Source organism: Orycteropus afer, unplaced genomic scaffold (assembly GCF_000298275.1).
Source record: "Orycteropus afer afer isolate SDZICR_OR568_19922 unplaced genomic scaffold, OryAfe1.0 scaffold00043, whole genome shotgun sequence".
NCBI classification, from domain to species: domain Eukaryota; kingdom Metazoa; phylum Chordata; class Mammalia; order Tubulidentata; family Orycteropodidae; genus Orycteropus; species Orycteropus afer.
Genome location: NW_006921630.1, coordinates 7,128,035 through 7,142,139, shown reverse-complemented (window position 1 = coordinate 7,142,139; position 14,105 = coordinate 7,128,035). Strand labels below are relative to the sequence as shown.

The 14,105-nt window shown below is 40.4% G+C and overlaps 1 protein-coding gene across 1 annotated transcript in view; it reads left to right on the top strand.

The window, feature by feature from the left end:
* The first annotated feature begins 2,444 nt into the window (after positions 1 to 2,444).
* The window catches only part of ACBD6 (acyl-CoA binding domain containing 6), a 343,742-nt gene continuing 332,081 nt past the window's right edge, over positions 2,445 to 14,105 (top strand). The window contains exon 1 of the mRNA XM_007937639.2: positions 2,445 to 2,669. Coding sequence (XP_007935830.1) covers positions 2,445 to 2,669 — 225 coding nt within the window. The remainder of the gene's footprint in view (positions 2,670 to 14,105) is intronic.

Sequence of the window (14,105 nt, the reverse complement as noted above, 5' to 3'; positions counted from 1 at the left end):
GTTGGTGAAGAATACAAGTATACTAATATACCATGGCCTTCTACAACAATGAACAAATCTGTCTTGGAAGAAGTACAGCCAGAATGCTCCTTAGAAATGAGGCTGGTGAGACTGCATCATGTTATCAAGAGGGAATAGCACCTGGTGAAAGACATCGTGCTTGGTAAAGCTGTTGTTATGTACTGTTGAGTCGGACCCTACTCCAAGTGACCCCCTCCTTGGGTTTCCAAGGCAGTATCACTACAGAAATAGATTGCCCAACCTTCCTTCCAAGAAGTGGCTGGTGGGTTTGAACTGTCATCCTTCTGGTTAGCAGTCAAGTGCCTTAGGCACTACGCTACCAGAGCTCCCACTTGGTAAAGCAGGTCAGTGAAAAAGAGAAAGACCCTCAATGAGATGGATTAACACAGTGGCTCCAACAATGGGCTCAAACAGAGGAACCATTGTGAGGACGGGCACGGCCAGGCAGTGTTTTGTTCTGTTTTACGTAGGGTAATATGAACTGGAACTGACTCCAAGGGACTTAACAACAACCACCTTTTGTAGTAAGGATTAATCCATTAAACACTAAGGGACCCAGTACAGTTGCTATTATTATTACCACTTTTTGATTGCAGGAATTTACACATTAGCAATTCCTTGACTGGGTTGAGTGAGTGCCTTGAGAGCAGGAACTAACTGGCACTTTCTCTGTACTCAAAGAATGATTGACTGCTGAATCCTCATGGAAGCTTTCCCATCTTCCTACCTATTCTCATTCTGTTCTCTCATCCTGTCCATCATTATCCCTGTCTACCTGCCTCAGGTCTATCTCCTAAATGGTCAATAACCATTCTTTATAATACTGTCTACCATTCCTATGATGCTTATTAGATGTTTGGAGAACTAAGTACCCCCCTTCTTTCCCTTTTACACCACCACTTAGGACAAGCACTCAGTAAATGTTAGCCATTATTATTAATGCTATATTGTTGTTGTGCCGTGGAGTCGGACCCAACTCATAGCGACCCCTCCTTGGACTTCCGAGGCAGTATCACTACGGAAGTAGATTGCCCAACCTTCCTTCAGAGTGGCTGGTGGGTTTGAACTGCCAGCCTTCTGGTTAGCAGTCAAGTGCCTCAGGCACTGTATTACCAGAGCCCCCATTAATGCTATAGTTTTTTTTAAAAAGTTCCTTTAGGGCACAACTATGTGGTACTGTTTCTGGTCTCATTTTACAGTGTGCATGAAGCACAACGGCGAAGGCCGAGCTCGGAGGAGAATGAAGCCAAGGCAGGAGATCCCCTTAAAGCCTATTTTCAGAGCCCTGACAATGGAAGGATTTGGCAGGTGTGGAAAGTGTGATATGGAAATCAGCGATTCGACCAATCAATCCCACAGCTGCCAAGATAAGGCAAAATGCTCCAGTAACAAATCAGTGCGCAGTGATAGGGGCCGGTTTGGGGGCGCCTAGCTTGCACAGTGGGAGCTCTGGTAGCATAGTGGCTAAGGCACTTGACTGCTAACCAGAAGGCTGGCGGTTCAAACCCACCAGCCACTCCTCGGAAGAAAGATGGGGCAATCTACTTCCGTAGTGATACTGCCTCGGAAACCCAAGGAGGGGTCGCTATGAGTAGGGTCCGACTTGACGGCATATAACAACAACAACAGCTTGCACAGTCTCTAAAGGCTGCCGCAAGCGGAACCTTCGTTCTCACTCCCTGTTTTCTGCGACTCCACTCAGAGTGATACACCACCAAACAGATGGCCTCCTTCCCTCACCCCTCACTACCGATAGCCTATTCCGTGGACAGTTCCGGAGTCGGTGACTCCTAATGTCAAAAAAACGATTAACTAACACACCTACCACTGACGATAGCTTCCCAACCAGTTTCTCCCTAACAAGGTCTCACGATATCTCTGTAGAGAAAAACGTCCGACGTAAGCCCGCCCACGCTACTCCTACCAGCGCTGAGGCCCAAACGGGTAGCCCGTGCCGTATAGCTCCAGTGTGTGCTCGTCCGCAAGCTCAGGCGCGCACGCTGTCCCGCGCTCATGCTGCCCCGCCTCCGCCGCCCCATCTGGCAGCCCATCCGCCCATCGCGCGCTGCTTTCACTCCAGTACTTCTGGTCTGCCCCGCCTCCCCCTTCTGTACCGTTGGAGGCAACCGCTGTGCGTGTGAGCGCTCTGTTAGCCAAAAAGAAGACGAGGAACCCGGATCACCTGGGAAGGGAGCTGCAGTGTGTAGCCGAGGCTACTCTGCAAGCTCTGGGAGTAGAAGTGGGAAGGAGGTAGAGTTCTGGAAAAGAGGTAGAGTTCCAGAAGGAGAGCAGAGTAGGTGAGCTTGGGTCCGACTCGAGTTTGGGCTTAGGATCGAGACTGGTCTGCGAGGCCCCCAAACTGGCGATACATCCACCTTGAGGAGGACAGACCTGACACAGAGAGACGGACCGAGCAAGGCGACATGGCCTCCCCATTCCTGTCCACAGGAGCCACCACGGGCGATAGCGGCGGCGAACAGAGCTCAGGGGACGACTCTGGTGATGTCGGTGAATCCCTGCAGAGCCCCGAGAGCGAGGCATCCAGGAGCCTGACAGAGCTGTTTGAGAAGGCTGCAGCGCACCTCCAAGGCCTGATTCAGGTGGCTAGCAGGGAGCAGCTCTTGTACCTGTATGCCAGGTACAAGCAGGTAAAGTCGTAGGGAAAGGGTGGGAGTGGGAGAGAAACAAGGGAGTCTTCTCTTTCCTCCCCAAACTGGTAACAAAGTGCATGGTTAATGGGTAGGTGTAATGTGTGTGAATCATATGCTGGGTTTTAGCATCATTTTAGCCATGGGAGGGCCCCGTGTACTTTGTTGTTGTTGTTGTTGTTATGTGCCGTCGAGTCGGCCCCGACTCATAGCGACCCCTTCTTGGGTTTCCGAGGCAGTATCACTACGGAAGTAGGATTGCCCAACCTTCCTTCCGAGGAGTGGCTGGTGGATTTGAACCGCCAGCCGTCTGGTTAGCAGGCAAGTGTCTTAGCCACTATGCTACCAGAGCTCCCCGTGTACTTTAGAACTGATATTTAATTGGACACTGAGTGATAGTTTTTCTATATTCTCTGTCTTGCTCAATGACCTTGTACATCTTCTGCTTTCATAAGCCTCAACCTTTACAAAATGAAGATGATAAAATAAGATTTGTCATTCACTGTTGCCAAAGGGTCATATGGAAGTAAATATGATAATGTTAATAACATTCTTTAAGATCCCAGAGAATATGGTTGTAATAAATAGGATGATGTAATACAAAATTAAAATACTTTTATTAGTGATTTTTTTTAAAACCCTAACTTACTCAGATTTATGTTTTGGCTCAGTGTTTCTATCTTTTGGATACAATCATAAAAATTTTAGCTCTAGTAAAGACCAGGTCAAATAATCTCCTTCTTTTACAGAAAAAAGTAACCAAAGCCCAAAGAAAGTAGGTAACTTGCCCAGGGTCATACAAATAAATTAGATCTAGATTGTATCTCCTCTGCGTAGACTTCTGAGTTTACTTGGAAATATGTACCTGTAAATGAATTAATTATTCATATGACATGTTTATCATTCAAAGAGTAACTGGTTAGATGACAGAAGGAAACTACTTGCTTAATCAGTTAACAAGTAGTTGTTCTGTATTTTATATGTGCAAAATAGGTGTTAACGCATACAGGGAATGCAGTCCAGAAGCGGAAGCTTCCTGATACTTGCCCTCAAGAGGCTTTAGCAAGTACTTGAGGAGTCTAGATGTAAACTAGGGAAAAATCAGTGCAGTAGTTCAGGTATACTCCACCTGTTTGGAGGAAATGAAGTTCTGGATAATAACCCATTTTGCTTCATTTTTAAAACAATTTAACCTTTTATTTGGCCTCTTGTATTTTAACTTTTATTGATGGAAACTTCCTAAAAGATATAATCGCACATTTCCCCCTGTATTCTTAACTGAATATACTAAATAAAGATGTACCTTTTTGTGAAGACTGATAATCATTATTCTGAATATCAGTTAATGTGACCGAGAGATGGAGCTGGAGGTACCAGTGGTATAAATTACAGTGTTGAATGAAAATTGCCCTTTAGACTAGCCTTGGAATTTGTTTTCTTTCAAAAGATCTGGATATCTATTTTCTCTATGGTTATTTCTCCTTTTTAACAGCATTAAGATGAAACCTTTGATATTATTTAACAAGTATTTCTTGTGCATTGTGGCACGTGTGTGCCTGATGATTCTTTGGGCTGTGTAAGACGAATTTTCTCCATATTCCTGAGAGAACATTCTTTATTCTTTCACATATCTTTGTTTTTTGATACTAGCATCATCATTATTAAATATCTGGTTTCTGAGTCATCAGTGAACTACAATCATGTGTCAGCTTGCAACCATTCTGTCTGAATGGTGTGTTCATCTCATCCAGATAGTTCTGAAGGAAGACTGTTCTTCACCTTTTCCAGAACTTGGCTTTAGGGTATTTGGAGATATTCTGAATCTGAAAATAAAATTTTTCATTACCAGAGAATCAGATTGTGCTTGCTTAGGTATAACAGTGGGCCACAGTTTCCATCAGTCTCTCCTAAATATTTAACAGTAGCGTCTATAATAGAATAATAAAGTTGTAAGTCCAGTTAGTTCTTGCATAGTAGATTACAATTTCTCAGAAAACCATTTCTTTAAAAAATTTTCAATTCAGACTAGCTCTCTATTTTGTAGGCTGAATGATGAGGTAAGGTTGTCAAGTAGGAAGATGAGATATGAACCTTATTTTTTCAGGGTGAGCTAACTTAATAACTCTTTAAGTCTCATATAAGCCTATGGTTCCAAAATTATCTTTAAATGAAGTTTTAAGAGGATCAAACCAATTCACATCTTTTTGGTCCTTCTGTGCATTAGCCTGCAACTCAGCCAGCAAAATGTGATTAGAGGCAGGCTCTGGATTACAAGTTTCGTTCTAAATCTGTCTTTAAGGCAAATTTGTATGTTAAGTTGGAAGTTAGGCACAGTGTCTATAACTTTTTGGTTAGCAATAATACACTTTAACCACTGTGCCACCAGCACTGACTCTTCCTATGCTTAAAAAACATTAAAGAAACATTTCCAAATAACCTAAATCATCTGTAACATAATAATACAATAATAATAATAACAATGTTTTAATGTGCATTGCAAAGTAATGCCCATTTGTTATTATGAACCATTGTATGTACTTTGAATTTTTAACATAATTGGTTTTATGTGGTTGGTTCCTATCTATGGGTTATGTGTAAATCTGGTTCATAACCCAGTGACTGCTTGTACTTGACACCTGTGAAAATTCTAGGGCAATGAAAGTTTCAAATTCCTTCTGACTTCATTTTATAGCAGGGAGTCCTGGTGGTGCAGTGGTTAAAGCACTCATCCGCTAACTGAAAGTTTGGTGATTTGAACCCACCAGGTGCTCCGTGATAGAAAGATGTGGCAGTCTGCTTCCATTAAGATTTATAGCCTTGGAGCAGTCCTACTCTGTCCAATGGGGTTGTTATGAGTTGGAATCAACTCTACAGCAGTGGATTGGGATTGTTTTTTTGGTGCAGCACTAGCACAGGTGAGGATACTCAGCCTGTCTTCCTGCTTTAAAATGGGGGCGCTTGATACCAGTGATGGCATTGGCCACTGGCAGTCTTTGTTGAAATATTCTGCTGTCGGGACACTGGATATCAGATATTATATCAGAGACAACAAGAGGGTAGATGCTCTTAAAGTGGTACGATTTTAAACTCTGTTTCATAGCTTATGATTCATTATCTAATGATTTGGAAACTATCAGTCATGAGGTCCTAAAATCTCATAGTTTTATTTTCTCAGACTTTTCTGGGTGCAGAACTGTTCATTGAATTTGGATATTCCAAAAGCTTGTGTTTCGGTTGGCACACAGGGTCATTTGCTGAATTTTTATTTTCATCTCATATAATGATCTGGTGGTATGTGGTCTAGGGTCTGCTTCTTACCATCGTCCAGGGACTTAGGCCTTTTCTATCTTGTGCTCAACTATCCTGTAAGGCAGCAGTTCTCAAATTGTGGTCCACAGATCCACTGAGAAGCCCTAAAACTCTTAGGGGATCTACAAGGTCAGAACTGTTTTCTTAGTAATAGTAAGATATTATTTGTCTTTTTCCTATGCTGTCATGGTAGATAAAAGTGCTGATGCCTACGCATGCCTCAGGATAGTGGCAGCAAAGTGTACTAGTAGTTGTATTTTTTTTTTCATTGCCATGTGCTCAGAGTTTTTTGTTTTAAAAAGCCAGTTTCACTTAAAAATGTCTTTGATGAAGCAGTGGAAATTATTCATTTTTATTAAATACTAACTCTTGAGTCCATCTTTTTAACATTGTGTGTGTAGGAAGGGGAGATACTTATAAAGCATTTCTGCATTATATTGGCTATTTTGAGGAAAAGCACTTGTGTCATTTTTGAGTTCTGACCTTAACTATCTTCTTTTTTTCCTGAAACATTTTTACTTAAGAGACTATCTCACACATAAGCTATGCTTAATCAGGTTTGGGTGTTTGGCAGAAATTTTCTTAAAATTTCTGTCACTTCAAGGAAAATCACTAATAGTATTTATTGTTGGTGATAAAACTTGAGCTTTCATACAAAAATGAGAAGTTTGGAAAATCTGTATCCATGAGCTGTATCCAGTACTTCAAAACTTTTTGATGAGCTCAGGGGTGATATTAATGAATGTGAACTAATTTAGCATAGTGCCTAAGGCATTTGACTGCTAACCAGAAGGCTGGCGGTTCAAACCCACCAGCTACTCCTCGGAAGAAAGGTTAGGCAATCTACTTCCGTAGGGATACTGCCTCAGCAACCCAAGGAGGGGTTGCTCTGAGTCAGGTACGACTCGACGGCACATAACAACAACGAATGAAATTTGTCAACATTTGGAAGTTCTGCATAACTTTGTGAACCAATATTTTTCAGTAACCAATGCTTGGTGTTATAAAATCATATGTGGGTAACACATCCCTTCAAAGTGCAAGTCAGACCAATGGATTTCAATGTAAAATTCATCAATGTGATTTCACATTCCACATAGCAACTAACCCAAAAGAAATTGGCACTAGTCAAGTTTTGGCATAGTATCAGAGAATCAAGCTGTTACTTAAAAAGCCCATTAAAATATTCCTCCTCTTAACATATCTGTGTGAAGTCAGATTTTCTTCATATGCATCACCAAAGCAGTATATTCCAACAGATAGAATACAGAATACATGAGCTCTGGTGGCGTAGTGCCAAAGGCATTTGACTGCTAACCAGAAGGTTAGAGATTCAAATCAACCAGCCATTCCTCAAAAGGAAGATTGGACAATCTACCTCCGTAGGCATACCACCTTGGAAACCCAAGGAGTTCCTATGAGTTGAATTGACTCGATGGCAGTGAGTTTGGTTTTTTTTTTTATATGAGAATTCAGGTTCCTTCTATTTAAGCCAGATATTAAAGAAATTTACAAAATGTAAAACAGTTCTACTTTTCTCACTAAATTTATTTTTGTTTTAGAATATTTAGTTATTTTTTCATAAAATTTTGTGATTTATGTTCATTTGTAACAGGCTTATTGTCATTTTTAAGTGAATCAATACATTTTTTAAAAAATGTCTCAGTTTTAATTTCTAATATGGTAAATATTGATAGATATAACCCACATAAACAAAAGCTCTTTGGAGTCTTCAATTTCTAAAGGTGTAAAAGGGTCACGAAACCAAAAAGTTTGAGGTTCTCTGTGGCTGTATGCATGTTCTAGTCAGGACAAAGGACAGTGGAGGACAAATGGACAAGTCTCCTTTTTTTTTTTTTTAAAAAAAAAAAAAAGAATATACCACTTCCACACATATCAAATCCCAGAGCCTAGGCAGAAGTTGCATGGCTACAAGTAATGTTTATCCAGATGTCCATGTGTCCAGTTAAAACTTCCACTATAGGAGAAATGAATAACAGATATTGGCATTTATAAAAAGCCATAAATAGTAATAACTGCTATTTTTTATGATGCTTTATTGTTTACATAGTTTATCTCATTTCATGTTTCTAACAATCAGTAGGACAAGTCATTTTAGAGATGCCAGGTCTGAAAAATAGATTCTGTATACCATGTAAGGCAGAGTGATATGATAGAGGAATATTGGGCTTTGGAGTCAAATCATTCAGGATTCAAATCCTGAGTCTACTACTTCCTGCTGTGTGAACTGAAACAACTGTCCTGAGCTTCTTTATCCTCATTTATAAAATGAGCTTATAATGACACACCTCAGTATTATTGTGGCCTATTTGGGAAAATGTATGTAAAGCTTTTGGTCTCTGATGACTGTTCAAGAAATGCGTTTCTCTCTCTTACCTTTTTTCTTTCTGGCCTGTCGTAGCAGGGCTGCTCCTGTGTAAGTGTTCTTTTTAACAGCCAGAGGGCCATGTGGTTCTCTGCGAAGCAGGTGTTGATGATTTTGTTAGGTGTCAAGTCGGCTTTGACTCATAGTGACCCCATGCACAACAGAACAAAATACTGCCTGGTCATGTCCCATCCTCACAATCCTTGTTATACTTGGGTCCATTGTTGCAGCTGCTATGTCAATCCATCTTATTGACCGTCTTCCTCTTTTTCATTGACCCTCTACTTCACCAAGCATGATATCCTTCTCCAGGAACTGGTCCCTTCTGACAACATAACTGAAGTAGGTGAGATGAAGTGTGGCCATTCTTGCTTCTAAGGAGCATTCTGGTTTCACTTCTTCCAGGACAGATTTATTCATTTTACTGGCATTCCATAGTGTTTTCAGTATTCTTCGCCTACACCAAAATTCAAAGGTATCAACTTTCTTTGGTCTTCCTTACTCTGTGTCCAGCTTTGACATACATATGAGGCAGTTGAAAATACCACAGCTTGGGTTAGGCGCACCTTTAGTCTTCGAAGTGACATCTTTGCTCTTCAGTACTTTAGAGAGGTCTTTTGCAGCATATTTGCCTAGTGCAGTATGACATCTGATTTCTTAACTGCTACTTCCATAGGTGTTGATTGTGGGTCCGAGTAAAATGAAATTTTTGATAACTTCAGTCTTTTCTCCTATTTATCATGATGCTGCTTATCAGTTCAGTTGTGAGGATTTTCATTTTATGTCAAGGTGTAATCCATACTGCAGACTGTAGTTTTTAATTTTCCTTAGTAAGTGCTTCAAGTCATTGTTACTCTCAGCAGGCAAAGTTGTGTTGTCTGCATATCAGAGGTTGTTAATGAGTCTTTTTCCAGTCCTGACACCATGTTCTTCGTATAGTCCAGCTTCTTGGATTATTTGTCAAGCATACAGAGTGAGTAAGTGTGGTGAAAGGATGCAACCCTGATGTACACCCTTACTGATTTTAAACTATACAGTATCCCCTTGTTCTGTATGAATAACGACAGCCTCTTGGTCTGTGTACAGGTTCTTTGTGAGTACTTGTTCTGGAATTCCCATTCTTCACAACGTTATACATAATTTGATATGATATACACAGTTGAATGCCTTTGCCTAGTCAATGAAACGCAGGTAAACATCTTTCTGGTATTTTTTACTTTCAGCCAAGATCCATCTTACATCAAGTAATGATATCTCTCAGTCCGTGTCCTCTTCTGAATCTGGCTTGAAGTTCTAGAAGTTCCTTGTCAATATACTACTACAACCATTTTTGAATTATCTCCAGCAAAATTTTACTTGTGTGTGGCATTGATGATATCACAGTTGTTCAATAATTTCCACATTCTTTTGGTTCACTTTTCTTTGGAAAGGGCACATATATGAATCTCTCCCAGTCAGTTGGTCAGGGAGCTGTCTTCCAAATTTCTTGGCATAAATGAGTAAGCACCTCCAGCACTGCATCCATTTCTTGAAACATCTCAGTGGGTATTCTGTCAATTCCTGGTGCCTTGTTTTCGGCTGGTTCTTTCAGTGCAACTTTGACCTCCTCCTTCAATACCATTGGTTCTTGATCAGATGCCACCTCTTGAAATAGTTGAACATCAACCAGTTCTTTGTACAGTGATTCTGTGTATTCTTTCCATCATTTTTTTCCCCTTCTGTCTTCTTTTGATGCTTCCTGCATCATACAGTATTTTGCCCATCGAATCCTTCACTATTGCAACTCCTGTTGTTGTTATGTGCCTTCGAGTCGGACCCAACTCATAGTGACCCCTCCTTGGGTTTCCAAGGCAGTATCACTACTTCCCCCCATCTTCCCCATCTTCCTTCCAAGGAGTGGTTGGTGGGTTTGAACTGCCAGCCTTCTGGTTAGCAGTCAAGTGCCTTAGGGATTATGCTACCAAGGCTTGAATTTTCTTCTTCAGTGCTTTCAGCCTGAGAAACGCCAAGCATGTTTTTCCATTTTGATTTTTTAATTCTAGGTGTTTATACATTCCATTATAACAATTGACTTTGTCTTCTTGAGTTGCTCTTTGAAATCTACTGTTCACCTCTTTTATTTAGTCATTTCTTCTATTCACTTTAGCTACTCTCCATTCAAGAGCAAATTTCAGAGGCTCTTCTGACACCCATTTTGGTCTTTTCTTCCTTTCCTGTCTTTTTAATGACCTTTTGCTTTCTTCATGGATGATGTTCTTGATGTCAACCCACAACTTGTCTGGTTTTCAGTCATTGGTATTTAGTGTGTCAAATCTATTCTTCAGATGGTCTCTAAATTCAGGTGGGATACAATTGAGATCATTATTTGGCTTTGGTGGACATGCTTTAATTCAGCTTCAACTTGAACTTGCATATGAGCAGTGGTCTATTCCATAGTCAGTTGCTAGCCTTCTTTTGAGGGATAATACTGAGCTTCTCCATAGTCTCTTTCCACAGATGTAGCCTTTTGATTTCTGTATGTTCCATCTGGCAAGGTCCATGTGTATAGGTGCTGTTTATATTGTTGAAAAAAGGTATTTGCAATGAATAAGTCATTGGTCTTACAAAATTTTATCATGCAATCTCTAGTGTCATTTGTATCAATAAGGCCATATTTTCCAACTATTGCATTCCAATACATCTTGATTGCATGTTTGATCAATTTCAGACTGCAGAAGTTGGTAAAAATCTTCAGTTTCTTCATCTTTGGCTTTAGTAGTTGGTGCGTAAATTTGAAACATAGTAGTATTAACTGGTCTGCCTTGTAGATGTGTGGATATTACCCTATCACTGACAGCATTGTACTTCAGGATAGATCTTGAATGTTCTCTTTGACAATGAATGCAATGCCATTCCTCTTCAATTTGTCATTCTCAGCACAGTAGACCTTATGATTGTCTGGTTCAAAATGGCCCATATCAGTCCATTTCAGCTTACTAAATGCCTAGGATATCAATCTTTATGCATTCCATTTCATTTTTGACAACTTCCAATTTTCCTAGATTCATACTTTGTACATTCCACATTCCAGTTATAAATGGACATTTGCAGCTGTTTCTTCCCGTTTTGAGTGATGCTCCATCAGCCGATGAAGGTCCTGAAAGCTTTACTCTGTCCACGTCATTAAGGTCAACTCCACTTTGAGGAGGCAGCTCTTTCCCAGTTATATTTTGAATGCCTTCCGACTTGAGGATCCTACCTGCCGGCACTATATGGGACAATGTTTCAGGGCTATTCATAAAGTTTTCTAGTAGTATATCAGTATTTCACTGCTATTCATAAGGTTTTCACTGGCCAATTTTTTCAGAAGTGGACGGCCCTCTCCTTCTTCTGAGTCTGTATTAGTCTGGAAGCTCCACTGAAACTCGTCCACCATGGTGACCCTGCAGGTATTTGAAGTACCAGTGGCATAGTGTCCAGCTCATAGCAACACACAGGCCATCACAGTATGACAGACTGACAGAGAAGTGGTGGAAGCAGATGATAGAGATGATAATTACTATAAATTTAGAAGTGAGGGAGATCACTGCAGACTGAAAGTGTTCTTAGGATCTGAGCCCTGAGTCAGACTTGAAGGAGGGTGTAACATTTTGAAAAAGCTGAGAGACGAGAAGGCATTTATGGTGAGGAAAATAACAGGAGCAAAACATAGATGTAAAACCTTTTTAGGCAGTGAGTAGACCAATCTGGTGGGGTGACAGGATAAATTTGATTTTAGCAAAATTCAAGTGTGTAAGAGTGGTAGGAGGTAGTGGGGAGTAGATCAGATCAGATTGTAGCAGTTAGTGTAGTGAAAACAGTCGTTTTGTTGAACATATGTCTAATATAAACCCCAAGCAAAACCCATTGCTGTCGAGTCAATTCAGACTCATAGTAACCCTGTTAGGGTTTCCAAGGCTGAAATCTTTACAGAAGCAGACTGTGTCATCTTTTTCCTGTGGAGTGACTGGTGAGTTTGACCCATTGACCTTTTGGTTCACAGCCCAATGCCTTAACAACATTCCTTCAGTGGCCAACAGAGCCACCAGAGCACCTTCATGTCTCATATAATTATTGTATCGTCAACAAACATTTTTTATTGCCTTAAGTTAGGCAGTGTATTTGGTGCTATGCGTGAGTTAAGAACAGCTTCTTAGTAGCTCTGTTCTAATAGAAAGATGAGACTTTATACACAACTTTCTAACATAAGGTAGAAAAGTGCTAAGTGCCATAAGAGGTATATAGCCTCACAGACTAAGTACTGTGAGAGTTCCTAGAATGGGAGATAACTTCTGGCAAAGGGAGCCTGGGGCTGTATAGTGAATTTATACTTTTGTGAATTTTACTTATGCTTATTCACAATGAGAATAATCTCTCTATAGTTGAACTACAGATGTCATTTGAGGATTAAAAGTAAATATTGACTATAAACAAGAGAACATGATTATGGAATAGATAAAATTTATATTGTTGAGAAACTTTTAAATCTTTTTTTTTTTCCTTATGGCTTTGGCATCTGAATGTATATTGTTGAGTTTCATAATAAGGAACTTTTAAAAATAATGCACTTTATCCTGGAATTTAGGAGAGATGAAATGTTGATAATGTTATTAAAAAAAACAAACTCACTTTCATCGAGTTGATTCCAACTCATAGCAACACCCTTTGGGTTTTTGAGGTGTTAACTTTTATGGAAGTAGATTGTGCAGTGTTTTGGTCACTTAGTGCTGCTCTAACAGAAAATATACCACAAATGGAAAGGCTTTAACAAACAGAAGTTCATTCTCTTACAATTTTGGAGACTTAAAGCCTTAGGCTTTAAGTCTGTGTTCAAAGGGCTGGGTGAAAGCCCCTCAACCTTGGGCTTCAGCTCTGCCTCTTGTTCCTGGCCCACTGAAACTGGAGGCTTTTCTTTACTCAGGCAGCAGCTGGCTGCTGAGGCTGACAAGCCCAAGGTTGACAAGTAAAAAGGCACAGTTCCGATACCACCAAACAACATGACAGACTACTAATTCAAGTCCAGAAAAAGTCAATTTGGCAAGCTCAATAGGGCATGGCAGGCTGCTGAACAACGACTTGGCTACGTGCAGAGTTCAAGCATGCCAAAAAGCTGGAGACCATCCTCAAAGTTGCTTCTTATATACTGAAGGCAGACAACGTTCCCTAAAGCAGCTACTCAGTAGATTTCACCATTGAGTTAATTACCAGTCTCACCATGGGGAATAACTATATTCAGCTGCCCCAGCCACTCAACTAGGCCCAGCCAGGTTGACACACAAACTTAACTACCACATGCAGTCTTCTTTTTGCAGAGTGGCTGGTGGGTTTGAACCGCCAACCTTCTGGTTAACAGTCAAATGCCTTAGGCGCTACACCACCAGAGCTCCTTGATGTTATAAGAATCAGTAAACAATGTTTTGAATTCTGATAAATTGAACATTAACTGCATGTTTAAAAATTCTTGTGTATTATAAATAATAAATGTACATTACAAAATGTAATGTACATTTATTATTTATCTTGTATATATAATCTGTCTACTAATTTAGGAATATAACTATATATCACCTATTTGTTGTTGTTGTTGTTATTTGCCGTCGAGTCGGCCCCGACTCATAGCGACCCCTACTTGGGTTTCCGAGGCATTATCACTACAGAAGTAGGATTGCCCAACCTTCCTTCTGAGGAGTGGCTGGTGGGTTTGAACCGCCAGCCTTCTGGTT